Source organism: Haliotis cracherodii, unplaced genomic scaffold (genome assembly GCF_022045235.1).
Source record: "Haliotis cracherodii isolate W230 unplaced genomic scaffold, xgHalCrac1.p SCAF_13, whole genome shotgun sequence".
In the NCBI taxonomy this organism is placed as follows: domain Eukaryota; kingdom Metazoa; phylum Mollusca; class Gastropoda; order Lepetellida; family Haliotidae; genus Haliotis; species Haliotis cracherodii.
Genome location: NW_027266268.1, coordinates 32,738,402 through 32,763,637, shown reverse-complemented (window position 1 = coordinate 32,763,637; position 25,236 = coordinate 32,738,402). Strand labels below are relative to the sequence as shown.

The window sequence follows — 25,236 nt, the reverse complement described above, 5'->3', positions numbered from 1 at the left end:
CCTTCAGGTCGATCGAAGCAAGCCAGACGGCCGGCATGATCAGTGCTTTCAGGTCCGTCAAGCTCAACATTCTGAACTTGGGCGGCTGGCGCAGGTAGAACTCGTTGAACGATTTCAAGTTGTGAATCATTCTGAGTTCGGCACTGTCCTTCTTGGGAACGAGAAATATCCTGGAGTAAAACCCCAGTGTTATTTCTGGTAGAGCTAACTCCCGAACTGCCCTCTTCTCCACCAACCTGCCGATGGCATCGGCGAGGAAGGGAAGATCGGTTTCCGAATAGAAACCTGCCGACGGGGCAACGGTGAGCGGCGGATTCGCTTTGAGGCCGAGCCGAAAGCCGTACCGAATCGTGTTGACCACGTACTGTACGTACAGCCGGTACCGCTCAAACTCCGCAGGCCCCAGACCTTCGCACAGGGTGCACCGGGTGTCCCCGCAAGGAACCCTGCACCGCGGGCAACGATCGTGGGGATCCCGGGACGACAAAAACTTTCTGCACACCCCGCAACTCCGAGGAGCAGGGGTAGAGGGGGTGGAGACTGGGGACATATCCATGTCAGACATTGTTTGTTTGCTATAAACAAAGAACAAAACATGGTTACAACGCACGCACCACAATGATTCACAAACGAGCATTTTCACAAGAAAATAAACGAGCAATGTGAACATATAACATACACATATAACTTTTATTAAAGAAATAAGTTATGTTAACCCCCAAAACATACAAGAACAGGGGAAACGTAAAACAAAACGTGCATACGCGAACCCCGCAAGTATATAGAAAAAAGGGCGGGAAAAATTTTCCGTTTGGCGGGAAAATTATAACCAAGCGTGGCTATCGCAACGCCCCATAAAAGCACAGTTTATTAGAGAATAAACTATAATAAATATCACCAAATATTCAAGGAACGCTTCAGCAGGAGGAAACACGTCTTGCTAAGCAGACGAAGGAGACAAGAGTGAAGGGTGTCGCATGGCAGCTAGGTGGCTACGCACGTGCTGCATGAGGTAATTGAGATCTCTGTGGTAGATTTCGCTATAGCAGCAGTTGTGGGAGACAACAGCCTCGGTATAACAGTGGTAACGTATTACTTAATGTAATTACCTGAGAATCTACAAGGAGTTATGATAAAACTGAATAGGTAAATTGGCTTACAATTATCTTCCAGACAGTCAGGCAGGTGAAGGAAACTTTCATGCAGCCCGACAAAGTCACCAGCCGCAGGCAGGCAGTTATTACTGTGCAAGGTAGCTCTTTGAACTTAAGATAACTAGTCCTGCTTTCTTTTTGAAAATCTGTGCACTTATGTCTATTTTCTACCATTCAGAGTTTGTGTTTCATACACAATTACTGACGTACATCAGTGTGTGAGTTGTGTCAGACACTGCCTCGATCAGTATATCAGTCAGACATTTACACATTTGTGAAACTAAAAAGTATGGGAATGTTGCCGACAACCAAGAATTTTAATCAACTTGAATCTAGGATTCAAACTCATGATCTTAGGATCCTGGTATCACTAAGAGTTGCAAATCTGCACAGTGATTTGTGAGGTTTAAGCCCACTGGGTCGCTCACACCCCCAGCCTAAACACCTGGCGACTTACAGGCTTTGATCATGTCCGTACCCCCAGCCTAAACACCCGGAGACTTACAGGCTTTGATCATGCTCGTACCCCTAGTCTAAACACCTGGAGACTTACAGGCTTTGATCATGTCCGTGGTGAGCACCTGCAGCAACATCTGCGACATGGACGCCAGCTGCAGCAGGAACGGCACAGTCTTCACCTTCATCACATCACTCTCGCCACATAAACTCTCCTGAAACCAATACAGTCAAACATTATCCCTTCAAAAGTTCACAGTTACTTTTTGTAGTTTATTTAATCAAAATAGAGCTGTTGGGCTAATAAAAATAATTTTGATAATGAAGTTTATTTCATGTTTGTGCCTTTTGGCTCCAATTAAAAAAATGAACTTAATGTGAACAATGTTCTGCAAGGCTCCATCATTTTCATGCTAAAGTACCAAATACAAGTTGATTACACAGCTATGAAATATCACAAACAACAAATTCTCTATAGTTACAATGCTACACCTATCTTTGTCAAGTGAGGTGAAATTGGGTTTAACATTATGTTCAAGATTATAGCACTTACAGAGCAATGTGTGGTTTGGTTTGGTGTGGTTTGGTGTGGTGTGGTGTGGTGTGGTGTGGTGTGGTGTGCATGTGTGGTGTGCATGTGTGGTGTGCATGTGTGGTGTGCATGTGTGTGTGGCTGCTTGTACTAGTCTGGACTAATGCTGATTTTACAGTGCTAACCCACTGAGATACCATGCCGCAGTTTAACATGAATACCCCACTGACACAGTATACTGTCTCCGTGCTGACCAGTCCTTGTTTTATCCTCTTAATGCAGAGCGTGAGGCAGGGTAACAATAAGTACCATCTTTAAACATCTTTTGGTATGACGTGCCCGGAAATCAAACCCATGACCGTCAGCTCACCAGGCAGACGCTTTATCCTCTAGAACACTGAGGTAGTGCCCTTTCTCAAGTATGTATCCTTACCACCACAAAACACCCACCTACACCATACAGCACTTCATCCTTTGTTTGCTCAAGTAATAAACACAATTTCGCCACTGGGCAATAAAATATCATTAACAACAGAACATTCTGTCACACCATTGACCTTAGTCCAACTATTCCCTGCCAGTTGTTTTGCTCACCTCAAATAATTTCATGAGAGCACGTCTGATGTCTTGTCCATGTTTGGAGGCAAGATGTCCGAGAATTCCTACAACCGATGCCATTTTGGGAAGCTTTTGTCGTGAGGACATTTCCCTCTCCGACATATCGCTTCCCAGGTTACAGAAATCCTTCAGTCCACAGTTCAACACTCGAGTTATGATCATCTTCGGGAAGCACGATCTGAAGCCGATAGACTCAACGTGTAGCTCAGTGTGTGAGGGAGTAGGCTCAAGTATTGTTGGAATTGGTTTGAACCTTCTCTTGATAGAGATGTCAAACTTGTCATTAAGAATATTCATTTTGTTATGACACATTGTAAGCAGAGGACTCTCCTCCACAACATACGGTCATTGTCAGAAAAAACACCTGGGCCCTGTTCCACAAAGCCATCGTAGCGCTAAGATGATTGTAACTCCCATACTTTAACATAGGCTTAGGGTAGTCGTAGCGCTAAGATGATTGTAACTCCGATACTTTAACATAGGCTTAGGGTAGTCGTAGCGCTAAGATCGCTTTGTGGAACGGGGCCCTGATTGGCAGCTCTTCAGAAATTCCTCCCACTTTCATTAAGTTACTTAGAGTCCTTGTTAGTTCATTATAGGCCCTATAGTTACAGGCCCTATAGTTACAGGCCTCGACAAAAAGGCTGGCTTTCCAAACACAAAGTTGATGGTCATATCACATTTTTAGCAGTCAATCCTTAAAGAAACTTCCTAACTGCTAGAAAATACACCTGTAAAGAAGAAACTATCAATTTCCACACAACTGACACAATTGAGCTACACACAACTTACCCAATGTGAGCTACGACCCAGTCAAAGTGTGGGCTGTACTTGACTGAAGCCTCGAGTAGAGCATCGACACAGATGTCTGGGGCTCCCCCAACCCTGCAACAGATGGGATCACAGGAATGAGTTGGTAGTTCAGTCATATCACAAGTATGTCAACTTGTTGTTACAGAAAAACCCAAAGTGATGCAGGTCCTGAAATGTTTTTTCACTTTTCACTATGGGAAACCATAAGCATTGTAAACTGGTATGGTGCTGCTGGAAACCCAGCATAACTGTGCAGGACGATATTGTGATAAAGACAGTGATTTATCCAGGATCAAGTAGGTCCATGTAAAGGTGTATGTATATTTAGAGATTTCATTCGATGCAATAATATATTACTCAGCTTTACAACCTCCTCCTATTTATTTGTCCTGTTGTCAGTGTATTACAGGTTATTTCTACAAAGTCATAAAGTTAGCTTTTAGTTATTAACATAAAATGGAAACTCATAATATATTTTGGGAATTTTTAAAGACATTTGAACCAGAATATAAGCACCTGAGCAGGTCTTGATAAGTCCCTGAAAGATGTTGATGCCAATTAATTTAAAACACCATGCTAACAACACAAGGTTGTCAGTCACTGTGTGTGTGGAGGATGGGAGAGAAACGACAGAGACAGAGAGAGAACGAACAAATGTCAATTATAAAAAAAATAATTTGTTCATATTCTTGCTCAGGAGATACAAATCCAGATGTGGGCGAGTTGGATGGTGAGACTCACATGGCTGCGAAGCACTCGGAGGCAAGCTCCATGAGAAGCTTGGTGGGGGAGCAAGTCATCCACAGCTGCAACACCTCGTTTAGGGAGCTGGAGTGAGTCATTCCTCGCTTCTCTGCATACTTGCAGCTGATGTGACCCAGGAGCTCCAGGGACCACTGGAAAACAGCATGATAGAACATTTTTATAATCTTGGGTTTAATCTAAGGTTATACTTATAGAAAATATTAAGTAAGAAACAACCCATATCAAAATAGCGAGTGATTACAATATTGTTTTACGCTGCATGTGGTGATATCATGGTGGGTAACACCAGATAAGATATATGAAGGGTTATATTTCTATATAAACCATATCCTTCATTTTGTTTTTTGTAAGTAATGAATTAATTCAGCAAATCTAAACAAATACCTGAATATGTGGTCAGAAAATAGTTGGTGGTTGGTTGGTTTGTTGTTTAACGCCGCACTCAGCAATATTCCAGCTATATGACTGCGGTCTGCAAACAATCGAGCCTGGACCAGACAATCCAGTGATTGATATCATAAGCATCGATCCACGCAATTGGGATCGATGACATGCATCAACCAAGTCAGCGAGTCTGACCACCCGATCCCGTTTGTCGCCTTTTACGACAAGCATAGTCACCTTTTACGGCAAGCATAGGTTGCTGAAGACCTATTCTACCCCGGAATCTTCACGGGTCCGTCAGAAAATAGAAGTATGTAGCCGCTAACATATCATATGCTACTGTGTAGCATGCAGCCACTGAATTGTTACTACATTTAAACATATCTTTGTCAAGCATTTTTATCATCACATAAGCACCCACTTACAGCAGACAGGATGGGAGCCCAGGCTTCTGGGTTAACTTGGATAAAGCTGAGAAGTACTCCAGAGATATCCTGGAGGATTCCCTCTTTTATCTTCACAGTCTCGTCTAAAACAGCAAGCCCCCTATTATTCAGCAGAGTTACCATGGTTAACTTTAAAGAATTCTCTTTTTTTAACGATGCACACAACGCTCTAACTTTTTTTATGGTGGCCTGTAATTAATCCAGTCTGGATCAGACAATCCAGTGACCAGTTATCAGCAACATTCCATGCTGTTGGGGTATCTATGATGACACACAATCAACCAAGTGACCGAGCCGAGGTGACCTACAATGTGTCGGAATACCCACTCTTACATGACCCAGCACCAGTCTTAGATTTGCAGATTGCGAGTGGCTATTTTTGGCAAAAAATGCAGTTTACTGGGCGCAGCCCGAGCTCTACCGTCCGCTCAGTTACCGCGCTATAGTGCCACCGCTGTCTCGTTATACCGTTACCGTGCCTCACGCTCTGGTGACTCTCGCTTCACGATCCAACGCCCGTTTTCAGTCTTAGAGAAACTTACACGTCTTTACGATCCAACACCCGTTCTCAGTCTTAGGGAAACTTACACGTCTTTACGATCCAACACCCGTTTCCGGTCTAGGGAGATTTACACGTCTTTACGATCCAAAACCCCTTTTCGGTCATTAGGGTTAGCTTGCTTAGGGCAAGGGTTAGCCATAAATTCTTACCTTTTCAAGCGTTAATCTGTTTAATCCCATTGGTCGGTCATGTTGACATAAACAATTGCGGGTGTGGTTTCAAGAAAAGATGAATGGGAGAGCGGACCATGACGTCACACGCATGCGCAATTCATTGTTTACTGAATTATGCATGTTAATTGAGGATTCTAATGACCCGTTAAACGAGTACTGATTACATGTGATAGCGCCTGTGGTCCAGTGGTTTGGCGTCGGCTAATTAACGCATTAATTAGCAGAGCCGGTGAGCTGGCGAAGCAAGTTTGAGCCCCCACAGTGCTAATTGGATCTGAAAAAGTGCGCCCGGTAAAGTGCACTACTCCCCAATTTATGATAGAGAAGAACTGAGTTGTTGACCTGTTCAACTCACCTGTAACACTTTGTCCCAGCTCCATCTGTAACAGATGGTTGTTGACCGCCTCATCAAAGACATTACAGAAGTGTTCCAACACTGCGTGCCGGGCGGCAGGCATTGTCCGCAGCAGGAACAACGCTGACTGGGCAAGGTTCTCTTCTCCGATTTTACTGTCATAGCTGGCCCCACGTAAAAAGCGATTCACTTCATTCAAAATATCCTAGAAACGAAGTGGATAAATTACCGGATTGTATTAAAAAAAAGAAGATTGATAGACGAGAAATACGTACATACATATAAGTTTGACATTAACGAAAACGTGGGAGGGGGACGAGGGACATCAATGCATCTGCACGAAAACTGAAGGTGTATGTGGTAGTCATTAAAAGAGCCCACAAAAGTGATGAAAAAAGAACGCGATATTTGGTTTTGAAAAGACAAGCAATGGACTTATCAATATAAGGGTTGTCAAAGCGATTGGTTATCTGAAAATGTACACAATCAAAATAAACAATCAAAACCTGAGGTGCTGTTGACACTCCGAGAGCTTCTGTGGCCGCGGCCATTTTCACAAAGCATTCAAAGTTGTGTTAGAAAAAAGTTTCGAATCAAACATAAATTTATGTGATAACTAGTTTAAAATATCGAAATTTGTCTCATACTTGTTAATTCACTCATCTACTTAAAATAAGTAATAAATAAAATACATTGAAACCATGGGACTTTGTCTGATTCGTTGAAATACGAATATGTGGCTGTACCAAGCCCGGTAAAGCCAATTCCGAACCAAGGGCATGATTCTGTCAAGAGCACATAGCGGCTTCAATAGAACAGAGATAACGTGATTTATAACGGAACAGATATGCATAGTTACAGCATCTCTTAGCTTACAGTTAGCTTTGAAGGCTTCTTGGCAATAGTTGTACTTGAGATCTTCATTACAGCGCTGGGATCAATAATAAATCTACATAATGGTAATTTTGTTTTTGTTCGATGTCCTCGAATCAACCGGAGAACTTGATCGCTGTTGTTAGATTTGAAAAATAATTTGATTTATTTAATTTCAGTATATCATGTAGGCCCATGTTGATATCTAAGTATTGACACTGTTATTTATAATGAGTTTGTTATTGTTGTATTAATAAGTACTACAATATTATTTTTTATGTTTGAAGTAATATGGGCCGAAATATGTGAACATCAACAAAAACGTATTCTAGAATCAGTGACACGATTGAAATGTTTGTTGAATTTGTCTGATGTGTTATTAAATTTCTTTGCTGTCTCACAGTAGCCGAGTAGACATTTTTATTTTCATCATTGGAATTATTAGTATAGAAATTTATTCAGTAAAAAATTGGAATGGTTTCAGATACAGTGAAGTTGATAGAGGAACCTCGCCAACATGTTCAAGAATCTCGCCCAAATTCAGCAACGCCTACCAGCGCTGCCACAACTGTCACGTCAGTTCAAGTATACTGCCTTTAGTGTTTCTCTAGGCATTGCTTTGATTGGTTTGATAGCTGCAATGCTACGTCGAAGGAGGGGTCGGCGACCTCCCACACTGAAGAAAGGAAACAAGCATAAACCGGGCTTGGCAGAATTACAGAGGAAATATGGACGAATAAGAAAACCAGCTGCTACACCAAATGGAGGTACTTAGAATACACTTTGTGATGATGTATGCTGGTATACTACTAAAAAAAAGTAAAAGAACATCTGATTTTTCAATATGACTATTTAATCTGTCATGAAAAATGTTTTCCTATGGCAAAAAATGAGGTGTTCTTTAACTTATTTTGAGTAGCATATATAATACAAATCCATTGATAAACATGATAAATGTTCTTCACAAAGCTAATCTGGACAAACATGTATACATAAAGTAAATATTAACATGGACATATAATATGCTTAGTATGATCCATAAAGTGTACCTGGGAATTTAGAGGTGAGGTGAAATGTTTTTTACGTCGCATTCAAGATTGTTGCACTGTATATGCTATGGTATATAGCGATGTGCATGCACATGTGGGTGTGGCTTTATATACTAGTCTGGACTAATGCCGATTTTATGGTGCTAGCCCACTGAGATAACATGCCGCAGTTTAATATCAATTCCCCACTAAGACACAGTATACTGACTCCGAGCCTACCAGTCCTTGTTTTAGCCCCTTAATGCCAACTGCCAGGCAGGGTAACAACAAGTAGCTTCTATTAATGTCTTTTGGTATGACACGGCCGGGGATGGAACCACGGATGAGGCCTGGGATTTACCAATTGAATGGGATGTTCTTATGCCCAAAGGATAGAATGGAGGCCAGCGTCCTACATGTTCTCGATCAGTATACTGTTAGGCAACAATGCAGTTTATCGGGCGCAGCTGGCTGAGCTCTACCATCCGCTCAATTACCGCGCTATAGTGCCACCGCTGTCTGGTTATACCGTTACCGTGCCTCACGCTCTGGTGACTCTCGCTTCACGATCCAACACCCATTCTCGGTCTTAGGGAAAATTACACATCTTTACAATCAAACACCCGTTCTCTGTCTTAGGGAAACTTACACGTCTTTACGATCCAACACCCGTTTTCGGTCTTAGGGAGACTTACACATCTTTACGATCCAACACCCTTTTTCGGTCCTTAGGGTTAGCTTGCTTTGGCCATAAATTCTTACCTTTTCAAGCATTAATCCGGTTAATCCCATTGGTCGGTCAAGTTGACATAAACAATTGCGGGTGTGGTTTCAAGAGAAGATGAATGGGAGAGCGGACCGTGACGTCACACGCATGCGCAATTCATTGTTTACTGAATTGCGCATGTATGTTGATCGGGATTCTAATGACCCGTTAAACGAGCACTTATTACATGTGATAGCGCCCGTGGTCCAGTGGTTTGGCGTCGGCTAATTAACACATTAATTAGCAGAGTCGATGAGCCAGCGAAGCGCGTTCGAGACCCCACAGCGCTAATTGGATCTGAAAAAGTGCGCCCGGTAAAGTGCACTACTCCCAACTGTTAGACAACTTACACGATAGTTTATTCATTCGTCAAACGTTTTCAATATAAACAGTGAGTTGCACACTCGCAACACTGCATGCAATTTCTCACAGTGCATAACCAATTCCTATGTCGCTGCATGTAGCTTTGCATCAGCTGACAATGGCAGAGTGGAAAGGTTCATTTCATCACTATTTTGACGGTGTAGGACTGTAACAATTCAGCAAGGTTTCAGCATATTGAGTGTTTTGTTAAATTGTGTTAAGGATCATATCTGACGGGCAGAGATAAAAATTTAATAATTTATTAGGACCTCATTGAAACAAATTTACCATGTTTACAATAACTCTGAACAGAATAATCTGATGTCGACCATTGAGAAATCCTGTACCATGTAGAGTGTATGTAAACAACTGGCAAGCATTACATCAATGTGCGTATGCTACTGAACACGTTAAAGGGGCAATGAGATACTTTGTATTCGAGGACAAGTTCTTGAACTCTGTGTTTGTGTTTTGTCAACTTGAAATTAATCTGAACATTCTTCAGTTCCATGGCAATATGGAATACTAATGATGCTATTCTAGTAATAACATTTCCCAGCAATCAGTCACATGCAGATCCCATGTGGTCACTCATTAAGTCCCTATCAAAAGTTGAGTACCATATTATAGAATTTATAAGGGAGTATAGTGTATCAGGAAGAGTTTCCTCTGTCCTTCTACCATTACAGCCTTCTACCATTACAGCCTGACCACCATATATACATAGAGATATTTTATTTGTTTTATACCAGTCATGTTAAATGGAGACGATGGTTATCTAAAAAGAATATTAATTTTTGCAACAAATACAACATCAGAAGATTCACATCAGATGGGTATGGTTTGTTAATTTGAAAAATGTAGTAACCATGGCAACAGCTTGTATTTCGCTGACAACAGGACCAATAAAGAGGAAGATGCTTTACTGCTTAGTTAAACATTGTTGCACTGAATGCAATATTACATACAATGTTCAAATACATCTGAATTAAGGAAGTTAAGAACTAAAAAATAACTAAAGAACTAAAAAAGGTTATTTTTCAAATCACAGTATTAAAGAAGTTGTTATCCATAAACATGATAAAATTGTGTCTATCTTGTCATCCGTCAACTTCTAAGTAATGCCTATCAAACAATTTTCAAATCTTGAAAATGTCAAAAATTTGAATCTGCCTCTGGTGCATTTAAATGAACATATAGAGAATATTTTAATATTTGTGTACATACATGTGGATTTAATCTAACAATGAAATAAAGTAAGAATATCCTTATAAATATGTTTGAAGCATACAAGACAAGACAAGAAGTTTATTGTATGAAAGGCCTCTGGCCTATATACAAATACACACAATGTATACATACTTTCAACATATATGTGCGTTCTAGGAGACATTTGTATTTACAAGTTCTTGCCGAATATTGAGTGCTTGATGGAGAAATTGAGCTAGACTGTAGATTACACCAGAAGATTGATTAGACATAAGTGATATAAGGGATGTGGTACATTGCTGTTTAAGGTATTTAGCGGGTACAAAACGTTTTCGGATATCTTGGTTAAACTCACAGATAAAAAGTACAAGAAATTCGTCCTCAACACCCATATCACATAATGGACAAAAACGCATACCGGTAGATTTAAAAATGTCAAAAATTTGAATCTGCCTCTGGTGCATTTAAATGAACATTTAGAGAATATTTTAATATTTGTGTATACATGTGGATTTAATCTAACAATGAAATAAAGTAAGAATATCCTTATAAATATGTTTGAAGCATACTTGGGTCTTACTTTAAGCATCGTGTGCTTCTTGTAAGAGCAGACAAAATGGATTAGGTGACCAGGCCTGGTGACTTGGATAATTGTGTATCATCGTACCTTGACAGCGGGATTGGTGCTCGCTCTTTCAATCTCTGGATTGTCTGGTCCAGACTTGATTATTTACAGGCCGCTGTCTATAGCTACATTAATGCCAAACCAAAACTTACTTTTGACCTTGAAGAGTGTGATCATTGCCTTGACCACAATGCTTGATAAGGCGTTAAATTTGATAGCTGAGATTTTGTATGAGCCAGCTGTACCTAATGAGATCTTGAAACTATTGTTTTTAGACGTCCCATCTCGGTTGCGAGACAGCGTCAGTCCGAGTGGGTCGATGCGCTCGCTCATCCAGCAGAGGTCCCTATCCAGCTCTCTCTCCAGCCTGGGAGGGGCGTCATCGTCAACAGTCACACACCCCGGCGTGGACCCCGACAATATGTCCCCACTACAGCTGTGTCAGCTCGGTGAGTCACTGCAGCAGAAAATATGTAGTTTTAGAAGTTTTACACAACTTTTGGGATTTTCTTTGACTGTGGTTTACATTATCTGTTATCTGTGACATAGCTGACTGTGCTGCTAAAAATAGCCATCCACTCAAGTTACAAAGAGATGGTGATTTCAATTCTGTTGTGGTGGTGAATGGGTCAGGCCTTTAAGTTCAAACTTTTACCAAGTAGCCATATGCAAGTATTTTTTTCCTGGTAGCCGGTGGTAAAATCAAGAATTTCTTTTTAAATGGAAATAAAAACGATGCTGTAATGCTGACCTAGCTCTTCAGTACTCATATCTTGGCACAGGATTAACGTTCAGTGGATTGTTAAACCCCTTGAGATGTAACATACTAGATGTACTATGTGTTGTACGTTTGTCTCACCTTGTAATTCAGGTATGGAGAACCTGGGCGATGCTGTTGCACTCTGGGAGGATGCTGTGATGAAGCTGTCGTACGTGGATGACCAGCCGTACCCTGCTATACCGGTGTGTTGGGAACTAATACCGAAATTTAAATGACTATACAAAAATTCCCTAACAGGCAATAAAGAATGATCTTATAAAAGTATATATATATACTTTTCAAAGCAAGCTAAAGAGCACCCACAATTGGAAGGCTCTGTGTTTCAATACCCACCAACCCTGACAGACCACCCTGACAGATTCACTATAGTCATGTGAAACAATCGGGTGTTCTTTAGAATATGTTGTAGTATATGGATTGGGTGGTCAGGCTTGGTGACTTCGTTGATAGCGTGTCTTCATACCTTGGTGGTGAGGATTGTAGCTTACATTATCAATCACAGGATTGTCTGGTCCAGGTTCAATTATTTACAGGCCGCTGTCATACAGCTGGAATATTGCTAATTGCGGTGTTAAAGAACAAATAGACACTCTTCTGACAATCACACATATGTCAAATTGTCTGTAGTGTTAGAGGGGGCACTTGTGGCCCAGTCGTCTAAGGCGCCGCAATTCGCTGTTCAGAGTTGCCACCCTTGGGCACGCCAGAAACCTATGATTGTGGGTTCAAATCCCGGTTCGCCCTGATTATGTTTCTAGGTTTGTCTGCACCATACCCGTGCTTGTGGGTTTCACCGAAGTGGTAAACGTCTGGTACCTGCATCACTTCGGGCTTTCCTTCCACATTAAGTTGACACGCCGTGATATAACTGGAGTACTGTTAAATATTAGATTCATGTCAGAAAAGAGGATGAAAAGCATGACATGTAGGCTGACTTATCCATGGTGTTTACAGGACCCTGACACGGCAGCACTACAGCATCGTCTGGAGCACCTGCTGGACCTGGCGTACCGTATGCAGGACAACTACGAGCGCCAGTGCGAGCGCCATGCAGACCAGGTGGCGCTGGAGTCAGCCTTGTCTGCCTTTGCAGAGATTGACCGTCTCCAGGAGAGGCAGCGGAGTCTCGACGACTCGTCCAGCGATCAGGACTCTTTCGTGTCGGCCACAGATGTGAGTATTAACTGTGTGTACTATTATATATTTGATTAGTTATGATTCGTGATTCGTGTTTGTTTTGTCAAATTACATGAGGGGCCATGGGTGGCCCAGTCGTCTAAGGCGCTGCGATTCGCTGTGCAGAGTTGCATCCCTTGGGCACGCCAGAAACCTATGATTGTGGGTTCCAGTTCGCCCCGATTATGTTTCTAGGTTTGTCAGCACCATACCCGTGCTCGTGGGTTTCACCGAAGTGGTAAACGTCTGAGACCTGCATCACTTCTGGCTTTCCTCCCACATTAAGCTGACATGCCGTGATATAACTGGAATACTGTTAAAAGCGGCGTTAAACCCAACTCACTCACTCACTCAAATTACATGAAATGCATGAGTAATGATACACTTGGAATTCTTTTTAAATTTTGAACACGATTCAACACACTTTGGTAATCAATGATGCAATATAGTGCTCCAGTATTCGTAAGGCAAGACAGACCCATGAAGATCTGAGGTAGAGTAGGCCTTCAGCAACCCATGCTTGCTGTAAGAGGCGACTATGCTTGTCATAAGAGGTGGCTAATGGCTCATGATGTCAATCACTGGGTTGTTTGGTCCAGACTCAGTTATTTACAGACCACTGTCATACAGCTGGAATATTGCTGAGTGCGGCAAACAAAAGGCATGGCAACTTGCTGTGCAGATTTCAAACCCTTGGCCTGGCCAGCATCTTCTGATGGTGTGTTTGAATCCTAGTTTTATCCGATTATGATCCTTGGTCTGTCAGCCTGTGACTGTGGCTTTTATTTATGTACTGAGTGAGTGAGTTGGATTTAACGCCGCTTTTAACAGTATTCCAGTTAAATCACGGCGTGTCAGCTTAATGTGGGAGGAAAGCTCGAAGTGATGCATGTCTCAGACGTTTAGCCCTTCGGTGAAACCCACGAACACAGGTATGGTGCTGACAAACCTAGAAATAAAATCGGGGCGAACCAGGATTTGAACCCACAATCATAGGTTTCTGGCGTGCCCAAGGGTGGCAACTCTGCACAGCGAATCACAGCAACTTAGACGACTGGGCCACCTGTGCCCCCTATTTATGTACTGACTACATTGTGGTGGTACGTGGTCCAGTTTACAGCCACAGGTCACAATCGGGCAAATTTAAGCAATGTTGGGCGCTGAGAGTAGGTGGATGTGTGACATTGTGCTCATGAGAGTTTGTAGGGCGACGGTCCTGCCCCACCCCGAAGCACGTAGAGCACATGTGGTGTCTCCTTGGGCAAGTGACTTGTTCGAAGTGTGCCTCTGTTTACTCAGCGGTGAATGAGTACCTGGTAGGATGAGATGGTAATGTGACTGTTAACCTTGTAGAGCCTCACAGGGAGCTTGGGTTGCATACTCCTCAGGGAGCTGAAAATGAAATTTGAGTGCACACGGATCCAAGGACCATTGTTATAATTTTATGTAGCCCCGGTGAGCGCCCATCCAAGCTGGAAGCCATGCGCCTTAGAAATACATTATATTATTAATATATTATTTATTTAAAATGTACTTCTTGCCATTTTGTTATTTTCTGAAAGTTCAATATGGTTGGTGTGGCAGTATTGATGTTACAGGTTCTCCTTGGTTTCAGATGGCCAACCTGGCTGACCTCGAGAAACACCGAGAACTGTTCCGCTACCTGCCACTGTATGAGGCCGGGCTGCTCGAGCTCAAGTATGGGAACATCTCCTGCAGATCTCTCAGGTAACCATGGTAACATGCAGCAGGATTACCAAAATGATTATTTTAAGTTCATGATATTTTGATATTCTGACACTCCTTTCCAAATATATTCATGTAAACTAAAACAATTTTTCAGTCATACTGCCTCTCTTTGGTATCCAAGGTAACGGGACAGAAGTGACTGTGAAATGTTTTACCCATTCCATGGCATTTCCTCACCACGGTTTCCAGGGTTAAACAACAGCATTCTTTCTCGGTGGCAGTCTGTGTCAAATAAATCTATTTCTATAAGTATGACTAGCCTGAAATTGTCTCAGTGCATCAATTTTTAAACGTATCCTATCTCACACTTGGCATTTCTCTTTCTATCATTACTATCATTATCTGTGTCTGTATTATCTGAATCACTAGACCAAACAAAAGTTTACTAGACTCGGGCTTCAGACTAGGTTACAGAGACTGCTGTAGGGATTCTGGGTAAAATACTCTCTACTCTCTTCTTGTTTCAAGAGCCAATGTATTATCTCCCTTTGCAGAGAAGTCATGTTTAAACTGGGGCTGTGACTACTTGTGTATTTCACCAGTATAAACCCTAAAATCTCCAGACTAATGTCTATGTGAGGATTAGTAGTGATTGAGGAAGTGTTCAAGACAAAATGGGCGTTTCTATCGATATATGGAGGCTCAGAATCAGAACTTTTGACAAGTCTCACTCGGCACATTCCCGCCATTACGTGCATGTTAATTATGAGTGAGTGAGTGAGGATGGTTTTACGCCGCTTTTAGCAATATTCCAGCAACATCACGGCGGGGGACACCAGAAATGGGCTTCACACATTGCACCCATATCGGGAATCGAACCTGGGTTTTAGGCGTGACGAGAGAACGCTTTAACCACTAGGCTACCCGACCGCCCTGCATGTTAATTATGTATAGTAGTCATGTTGGTGGCTTGTTTTTGCAGTGTCATGGTGGTAACACATGTTTTTTCTTTCAGAACTGAGATGGCGGAATGTCTTTCTGATACCGAATTTTTAGCAAAGTTATTTGGTCTGAGACTAGCATTTGAGGTATGTGCTTAATACTCTGAACTTGTTTTTATTAACACTGCAATGTATTACCGGTATGCTGCAATACAAAATTACAGGCAATACACAGTGACAAAAGAAACTTGTATTCGGTGCAGGATGAAATTATAAATAAATACCGGAATGTCATATTTGGGATAAAACAAATTCTAGTCCTTTTGGGGGTTGAGTCCCATCTGGGATTCGAACCCACACTCTCAAAGTGAGGCAACAAATCACCTCAGCGATCTAACCCACTCAGCCACGGAGGCTTCCACAAAAATGAAAGTCCAACAACTGGTACTCTAGATCACATACATTGTGTACCACCTCTGATATGGGTAAATTGACATGGCTGCGATGGCCGAAAGCTGTGAATGCACAATGCCAATGAAGTACTACACATGTCTTAAAATATAACACTAAATTGTGCTCCTGTTATTATTTTGGTTATGTTTTATCCTACTTATTTCACAATATTTAAGCTAGTCCCAGGTAATCTGAAATTACCAGTCTAGCCATATTTACCAGGAAAAAATCGGTAATTACAGGTTAAAGAAACTCTGAACATTGCACGGCCATTGTTACAAGAGCAGATGCACAATTTAGGGAGAGTAGTAAAAAGATTTGTGTTTTGTTCTTGTGTTTTCCAGCATATCTTCAAAGATGATGCGAAGCGTGAATGGTGGCGGGTGACGGGCAGGAGGCTGATCGGGGACATGCTCATACAGGCTGAAAAGGTGAAGGTCACGTCAAGATGTTAGTCTCACAGCTCAGTAGCCTTTTAAGAGTTACTGGCCTTTCTCCAAACTACCTGGCCTACTAAGTGGTGGAGGCCATGAAGTGGCCGAACCTGAGGTCTCATCGACACCTAGTGGGGCTCTGAACATTTTAGAACTCCTCACCCCTGAAATACCTTATGAGCAAATAGAAATGTTGTACACAACATTACAAAATGGCGACTGGTTGTCATTCTACCGAGATGACTGACATATATCTCTCTTTGAGTTAAACATTCACACGGCCTCATATAAATATTTTCTCATCGAAATTACATGATTCACGAGCAGTGTCCAAATAAAAAAATTAAACATACATGGAGAAGGGGTGAAATTTTGACTAGCAAGACAGGTCATCTATGTAACGTTTCAGCAAGCCCTTTGTAACTTTAACTGGCCATGGGCCAACAGGCCAGCAGTTAAATTGATTTGTGCTGCAGGATCCCACAAACACATTACACTTATGCTGTATGCTTGTATTATGCTGCAGGATCCCACATACACATGATACTTATGCTGTATGCTTGTATTGTGCTGCAGGATCCCACATACACATGATACTTATGCTGTATGCTTGTATTGTGCTGCAGGATCCCACATACACATGATACTTATGCTGTGTGCTTGTATTGTGCTGCAGGATCCCACATACACATGATACTTATGCTGTGTGCTTGTATTGTGCTGCAGGATCCCACATACACATGATACTTATGCTGTATGCTTGTATTGTGCTGCAGGATCCCACATACACATGATACTTATGCTGTATGCTTGTATTGTGCTGCAGGATCCCACATAAACATGATACTTATGCTGTATGTTTGTATTGTGCTGCAGGATCCAGAGGAGTTTTATGTCTGTTTTGACAAGATGGTGACGTTCGTGGAGGTTCCAGATAGCTGGGACAAGATTGAGGAAGAGCTTAAAGGCAGAGGGGTGAGTTCTGGCATGAGGGATGAGTTCTGGCATTGAGGGGTGAGTTCTGGCATTGAAGGCTGACTTCTGGCATTGATGGGTTAGTTCTGGCATTGATGGGTGAGCCCTGGTATTGAGGGGTGAGTTTTCTGGCATGAGGGCTGAGTTCCGGCACAAGAGGTTAGTCCAATAGCATGAATATGGGGTCCAAAGCAGGTGACATATTCCAAGAGTTTTACTGATGTCATATTGTACATACTCAGCTAGAAGTCTATTATTGATGGGGAAAAGAATAGAAATGCCAGTTCTATGCAACATGCACACTACAATATTGATAGTTTTTAAGATTTAATAACACCATACTGTTTTGCACAGGACTCTCAGCGTAAATTATGTGTTTATTTCAATTTTTATGAGAGTATAGGATGTGAGAAATACCAGCATGTTTCATATTTCAGGGATCGGTGTCACCAGGAACAAACAGCCCTTCTATTCTGTGCAGTGTAGGGGCGGTGGGGTGGCCTAATGGTTAAAGCATTTTGCTTGTCATGCCTGGGCCTGGGTTCGATTCCCCACATGGGTACAATGTGGGAAGCTCATTCCTGGTGTCCCCCGATGTGATATTGCTGAAATATTGCTAAAAGCGGTGTAAAACCTTACTCACTCCCTCTGTGCGGTGTGGGGCCCAGAAAGTGACTACTATACTCTTGAGTGAGTGAGTGAGTATGGTTTTACGACGCTTTTAGCAATATTCCAGCAATACCACGGCGGGGGACACCAGAAATGAGCTTCACACTTATACTCTTGAGCCTGAATAAATGTTTGTGTACTTAATTAGATTGAATTGAGGTCATATTTTTGTATTTCCTTTGTGTCATGACTTGTATATTTTTCAACTTCAGGTGAAGACTATGTCCTTCTACGACATTGTGTTAGAGTTTATAATGATGGATGCGTTCGATGATTTAGACAACCCGCCAGCATCCGTAGTGGCTGTTGTACAGAATCGATGGTTGTCAAATGGTTTCAAGGAAACTGTAAGTATTATCTATTGGTTCAGAATATTAGATGAGTGTGTTTACGTATCATAAATATATAGTGGGAATAAGGTTTGTATTATTTAGGATATGGAATTACACAGGATAATAATAATAAAGCGCATCAGTGACACTGGTCCTGACTCCATTATTTACTAGCCTCCCGGCCCATGATATAGCTTAGTTAATACAGACTACTGTGTTTACACTCTCCCTAAGTAATATATTAAGTTTGCAGCTCTCATACCTTGAAAACAAGATGCTACCTTTATGCTGTATTGGAGCTTGTAGCACGGGTTGCGAGCGGTACCATTGATCTTACCCGTGCTGTATCATGGTAGTAAGAGCACGGTTTGTTAAAGATTATTACCATTGGCTGATGCCAAGATCAGCAAGCCCCGCCCACTGGCTTGAGAAATTTCAAACTTACAATGTTTCTTTAGTGTTGTACACGGTGTTCAAGGGTAATAACGTAAATAAACAACAAAAAACAATAGAAATGGTTATAACTTTATTAAAAGATTACAATGTAACTGTCAAACATAAAAACAACTGGACACATAACGCATTTTGCTAAATTCGGAAAATTAATAGTTGAAATTTCTAATGTGCCTTTGAAAATTCCAAAGTTTACACTTGATTTAACAATTAGATATAAAGTTAAAAACGGTTCGAAGTCAGAAAGCATGTGTCGTCATATTTAACGTCATATTATAAATACACTAAATTTTACACAAACTTGGAATTTTGGAATGACCATCGTAACCCGTGCTATAAGTCACTTACAACACACCCACCTACTCGTTGTTTGGGCAGTAAGAGCACAGATTGGTTTGGCATTTGATTGACAGACAAAAGGATCATCTCGGGGCTCCGCCCCTCGGTCCTTGTGTCTGTCAATCAAATGCCAAGCCAAACCGTGCTCTTACTGCCCAAACAACTCGTCTTGGTGTGTTGTAACTATAACATAATGGCCATGATTGTTTGTTTTACAATGTCCATGATTGTTTGTTTACAATGTCCATGATTGTCTGTTTTACAATGTCCATGATTGTCTGTTTTACAGTGTCCATGATTGTCTGTTTTTACAATGTCCATGATCGTTTGTTTTACAATGTCCATGATTGTCTGTTTTACAATGTCCATGATTGTTTGTTTTACAATGTCCATGATTGTTTGTTATACAATGTCCATGATTGTCTGTTTTACAATGTCCATGATTGTTTGTTTTACAATGTCCATGATTGTTTGTTTTACAATGTCTGTGATTGTTTGTTTTACAATGTCCATGATTGTTTCGTTTACAATGTCCATGATTGTTTGTTTTACAATGTCCATGATTGTCTGTTTTACAATGTCCATGATTGTCTGTTTTACAACATGTACAATGTCCATGATTGTTTGTTTTACAATGTCCATGATTGTCTGTTTTACAATGTCCATGATTGTCTGTTTTACAACATGTACAATGTCCATGATTGTCTGTTTTACAATGTCCATGATTGTTTGTTTTACAATGTCCATGATTGTCTGTTTTACAATGTCCATGATTGTTTGTTTTACAATGTCCATGATTGTCTGTTTTACAGTGTCCATGATTGTCTGTTTTTACAATGTCCATGATCGTTTGTTTTACAATGTCCATGATTGTCTGTTTTACAATGTCCATGATTGTTTGTTTTACAATGTCCATGATTGTTTGTTATACAATGTCCATGATTGTCTGTTTTACAATGTCCATGATTGTTTGTTTTACAATGTCCATGATTGTTTGTTTTACAATGTCTGTGATTGTTTGTTTTACAATGTCCATGATTGTTTCGTTTACAATGTCCATGATTGTTTGTTTTACAATGTCCATGATTGTCTGTTTTACAATGTCCATGATTGTCTGTTTTACAACATGTACAATGTCCATGATTGTTTGTTTTACAATGTCCATGATTGTCTGTTTTACAATGTCCATGATTGTCTGTTTTACAACATGTACAATGTCCATGATTGTCTGTTTTACAATGTCCATGATTGTTTGTTTTACAATGTCCATGATTGTCTGTATTACAATGTCCATGATTGTTTGTTTTACAATGTCCATGATTGTCTGTTTTACAATGTCCATGATTGTTTTACAATGTCCATGATTGTCTGTTTTACAATGTCCATGATTGTCTGTTTTACAATGTCCATGATTGTTTTACAATGTCCATGATTGTCTGTTTTACAATGTCCATGATTGTTTGTTTTACAATGTCCATGATTGTTTTACAATGTCCATGATTGTTTGTTTTACAATGTCCATGATTGTTTTACAATGTCCATGATTGTTTGTTTTACAGTGTCCATGATTGTTTGTTTTACAATGTCAATGATTGTTTTACAATGTCCATGATTGTTTGTTTGTTTTCAGGCTTTAGCCACTGCTGTGTGGTCGGTGTTAAAAGCCAAGAGAAGAATGTTAAAGGTGAGTACATGAGCTGAAATATATATTTTTTTACTATCTGTTTATTATGTTTATTTGAGATATTTCTGTTTTACTATCTGTTTATTATGTTTATTTGAGATATTTCTGTTTTACTATCTGTTTATTATGTTTATTTGAGATATTTCTGTTTTACTATCTGTTTATTATGTTTATTTGAGATATTTCTGTTTTACTATCTGTTTATTATGTTTATTTGAGATATTTCTGTTTTACTATCTGTTTATTATGTTTATTTGAGATATTTCTTTTTTAATATCTGTTTATCATGTTTATTTGAGATATATCTTTTTTAACATTTAATATCTGTTTATTATGTTTATTCGAGATATTTCTGTTTTAATATCTGGTATTTGTTCCCTTCACATTGTTCTTCAGTGAAAGATTGTTCATAATTCTGGTCCTGTTCCATTGATTGCAGTTTTCCAATGGTTTTATATCCCATTTCTATGGAGTAACAGAACACGTCAGTCCAGTGTTAGCCTGGGGATTCCTGGGACCTGAGTCGGATCTCAAACACATGTGCAATTTTTTCAGGGTAAGATTCACATATAATTTACCCTGATCTAAGAGGCTGGTTTTTATTAGTTATACCAAGGAATTCCTTCCTTCTGTCCGTCCTTCTGAGGACATTTTTTGTGCGACCTTTATCTTGAAAACTACTGCATAGATTCCTTTCACACTTGGTAAATACTTTCTACACCAATAGGAGAGGTGCAGTGCAAAGTTTGATTTCAATATTTGGATTTTCTGAAAACATACAGCTATTTTTCCATTTTTAATTTAGAATGATATTCTGAAACATTTGGGTGACCAATAACTTTGAAAATATACATGGATTCTGTTCAAATTTTGTTGAACAGTTTAAGTGAATATGAAGTTATATTGTGAGTACTGATCACCTGCTGACAAATACCTGTACTTTCAATCATGACAATTTTCCTTTCAGGAACTTATTCTAGGATTCATCTGTGATATGTTCAGTTTCGACAAGGTTCGGTTCACGACGGTGGAGGAGCTGGCAGCCGATATCATGAAGTTGGCGGAACAGCGGAGTCAGCAGGCAGAGGACCGGTTGTCTGTGTCATAGTCTGCCCAGGGACAACTCTGTACCTTCACCTCAATAGACCTCACTACCTGCGAATAACACTGTATCTACACCTGGTCAATAACACCGCACTGTTATCGCACCGGGATACAGGAGTAGATATCACTACCTGCGAATAACACTGTATCTACACCTGGTCATTAACACCACACTGTTATCGCACGGGGATACAGGAGTTGATATCATATATATCTTCCTGTGGGAGGAATATCAGCATTACATGATAACAGATAAAGACTGGAACGGAAGAAACTCAAAGTCCCACTTTCGACATGTTTAATATTGAGTTCAGAATTTGCAGAGTCGTCGGTATCAGACCCAGTTGCCATGGTGATTTTAAAGACATGGATAGCTTTTAGTGCAGTGTTTCAAATCGTGATCATGTTGGATTCTTTACTTTGTTTAGTATTTTACATCAGATGACGTGAGAGGGTCACATGTTACACAAGCAATGTAACCATGGAAACAGGAAATTCTTCACATGATTTCTACCTGTTCTGTTCACAATGAAGAGGGCCATTACAGAGTGTTCAGAAAACTATAACTAATATTGAAATATCACATTTCTCATTTCATTTTCAGTCATTTGTTACTTGTAAATATTCCATTATGCATGTTGTTGTTACTAATATGTATATTTATCTTGTATATCACTGTATGTTCATAGCTGCAGCGGTAGAGGACATTTAGCGATAGCAATGGTAACAGGCATGATAGCGCTATGAGGTCTTGTGTAACCATGGTAACACCAATGATATCACTTGCATGTGAGTTGATACCTTGGTGACATACATGATAACTTTGCGATTGAAACTGTTACCATGGTAACAGCGACACTATCAATTGCATGTTACCTGTAACCATGGTAACAGACAAGATAACTTTGAGATGACTAGATTAAACCATTGCATCAAGGACATGTCAAATGTTTATGGTTAAACTTACGTGGCTACTGTTCCCATGGTAACATGATAATCATGTCCTGACAAATTGATATTCTTTTTTGAAAAGAAGTTTTCATATGAATCATTTTCAACATCAGATCTTCTCGTTCATTACGTCAATACTGATTTGTTTTTAATGTGTTGTTATATTGTTTAATATGTAAACAATGATATTCAGTAATTCTCAGATGGAATTTTCAACTGCTTCAGATGCGAATGTTTCTATATTGCTACAGGCAAGTAGTGATGTGTCTACACAATCTCATTAAAATCAGATCTTAGTTCTCGCTACCGCTAAACAAAGATCTGAGGATATTCTAGTACTGACTGACATGATGTCTTGGTCATGTTGACTTGTATTTCACTGACAACAGGACCAGTAAAGAGGAAGGGGCTTTAATGCATATTTTACATGTTTGCATTTATTGCAATGTTAAGATATCTCAGAAAGTAAGAAAATAAGAACTTTAAAAATATTTCCCAGTTCTAAACAAAACAGTTATTTATTTCAAAATTCTGCCAAGGCCGATTAGTTTGGAATCCCTATAAATTCCTGAAAATACATCATTAAATGTGTTGTCATCCTTGCATCTTATTTCCCTGGTCTGGCAAACCCTGTTTAGGTCCGAGATGATATGCCCTGTTTGAGAGATTGAGTACTATTTACTGTTAATGTGTGTCAATAGGTCGACTTTCCTGCTGTTGATATTTATTGATTCATAGTAGACTTTAGAATGGTATTATAATCATAACTTGACTCATCAATGATCCTGTATGCTAGTCATATTGTATTCTTGGATATTGTCAAATTGTTTCATGTGTCCGAACCCACACTTGAACGCCATGTAACAGTACACTGAAAGATTGTTAACTCTTACCCAATTAGCTCAATGTTTTGTTTGTTTTATGGTCTCAAAAGAATTTTTATCAGCATGTGGTTTAATATGGTCACTCAGTTGTCTCCAGATATGGCAATTGTACATGGACGATGGTTCCACGACTCTCTACCCTATTCTTGTTAAAGATTTTTAATTCTCCTTTTTAGTTCTGTATTTCATATTTCAGTTCTGCCGCTAGGTGAATTTTAAGATATGTGGCAGTGTTGTAAGAAGTAATTGTTTTTCTTCGGGCTACTCATTTTATTTTTATTTTCATGGGCCCAAAACCCGCTCTGAAAAGCATCTGGAAAAGAAATAAATTAAACATATTAGTTATTTTCATTATGTGTCCCACTAGTAATATAGACCCTCTTATAAAATATGAAATGTAATATCTTAATTTCATGTCTACATCACTATCAGAGATTCAAGAAGTCAGATGCAGTTTTAACTCCACAGCAGAATGACTTTCATATAAATAACTAAATAATTGACATGGCGAATAATTATTTTTTAAATTTTTATTTTGACCGACCTTGGAAAAACTGAAATAAATCTGTCAAACATAAAATTAAAGAAGTGTGGCCTTAAAAGTTTTAAATAAATCAGAAGATTAACAGCAGAGAGACATCTTCAGATATTTGGGATACTTGGTATACAGAAGTTTCAATATATTTATAAAAAAATAAAGAACACCTGATTTTTTACATGACTATAATCTGTCATGACATCAAATATGGGGATCGGCTGGCTCATTGCTCATGTTTTCAGTCACAGGTTTGTCTGGTCCAAACTTGATTATTGCAGGCTCTGTGATATTGCCAGAAAATGCTGACTGCAGCGTTAATCAATATACACTCACTCGCCCCATGGTTTTGAGTTAACAAACTTTCACTGTATGTCATTGCTCACGATGCACTTGTTGTATAGTCACATGATCACCTAGCCAATCAGAAGCATGCACTGTGTAACCATGGTGATGTGCACAGATGCTACACGTTGTACCCTATACCCATTACTGCTGTGATATGCAAGTGCAATTGATTTGACCAACCCTGCTTCCTGCCTCTCTACTGCTAGCAATGTTTATTACTATCCGTTGTGTTCTACTATGTGTTTAGGGGGCACGGGGGGCCCAGTCGTCTAAGGCGCCGCGATTCGCTGTGCAGAGTTGCGTCCCTTAGGCACGCCAGAAACCTATGATTGTGGGTTCGAATCCCGGTTCGCCCTGATTATGTTT

The 25,236-nt window shown here is 40.1% G+C and overlaps 2 protein-coding genes across 2 annotated transcripts in view; one reads left to right on the top strand and one right to left on the bottom strand.

The window, feature by feature from the left end:
* The window catches only part of LOC139459196 (integrator complex subunit 5-like), a 35,334-nt gene extending 28,525 nt beyond the window's left edge, over nucleotides 1–6,809 (bottom strand). The window contains exons 1-7 of the mRNA XM_071240649.1: nucleotides 6,765–6,809; nucleotides 6,259–6,463; nucleotides 5,148–5,251; nucleotides 4,315–4,469; nucleotides 3,553–3,645; nucleotides 2,737–2,938; nucleotides 1,708–1,825 (exon numbers count right to left, since the gene is read on the bottom strand). Of these exons, the coding sequence (XP_071096750.1) occupies nucleotides 1,708–1,825; nucleotides 2,737–2,938; nucleotides 3,553–3,645; nucleotides 4,315–4,469; nucleotides 5,148–5,251; nucleotides 6,259–6,463; nucleotides 6,765–6,809 (922 nt within the window). The remainder of the gene's footprint in view (nucleotides 1–1,707; nucleotides 1,826–2,736; nucleotides 2,939–3,552; nucleotides 3,646–4,314; nucleotides 4,470–5,147; nucleotides 5,252–6,258; nucleotides 6,464–6,764) is intronic.
* A 215-nt stretch (nucleotides 6,810–7,024) lies between these two features.
* LOC139459194 (mitoguardin-like) lies at nucleotides 7,025–23,367 on the top strand. The gene is made up of 13 exons (XM_071240648.1): nucleotides 7,025–7,217; nucleotides 7,616–7,898; nucleotides 11,398–11,571; nucleotides 11,994–12,085; nucleotides 12,858–13,076; nucleotides 14,695–14,807; nucleotides 15,784–15,856; nucleotides 16,507–16,593; nucleotides 17,473–17,571; nucleotides 18,453–18,587; nucleotides 20,995–21,048; nucleotides 21,488–21,604; nucleotides 22,016–23,367. The coding sequence occupies exons 2-13, from the start codon at nucleotides 7,649–7,651 to the stop codon at nucleotides 22,154–22,156; spliced, it is 1,554 nt and encodes a 517-aa protein (XP_071096749.1). The 5' UTR covers nucleotides 7,025–7,217; nucleotides 7,616–7,648; the 3' UTR covers nucleotides 22,157–23,367.
* The last annotated feature ends 1,869 nt before the right edge of the window (nucleotides 23,368–25,236 follow it).

Coding starts and splice junctions, on each gene's coding strand:
- LOC139459194 (XM_071240648.1), top strand. CDS start 7,649: ATGTTCAAGAATCTCGCCCAAATTCAGCAACGCCTACCAGCGCTGCCA. Junction 7,899..11,397: donor AGCTGCTACACCAAATGGAG/GTACTTAGAATA, acceptor TATTGTTTTTAG/ACGTCCCATCTCGGTTGCGA. Junction 11,572..11,993: donor ACTACAGCTGTGTCAGCTCG/GTGAGTCACTGC, acceptor CTTGTAATTCAG/GTATGGAGAACCTGGGCGAT.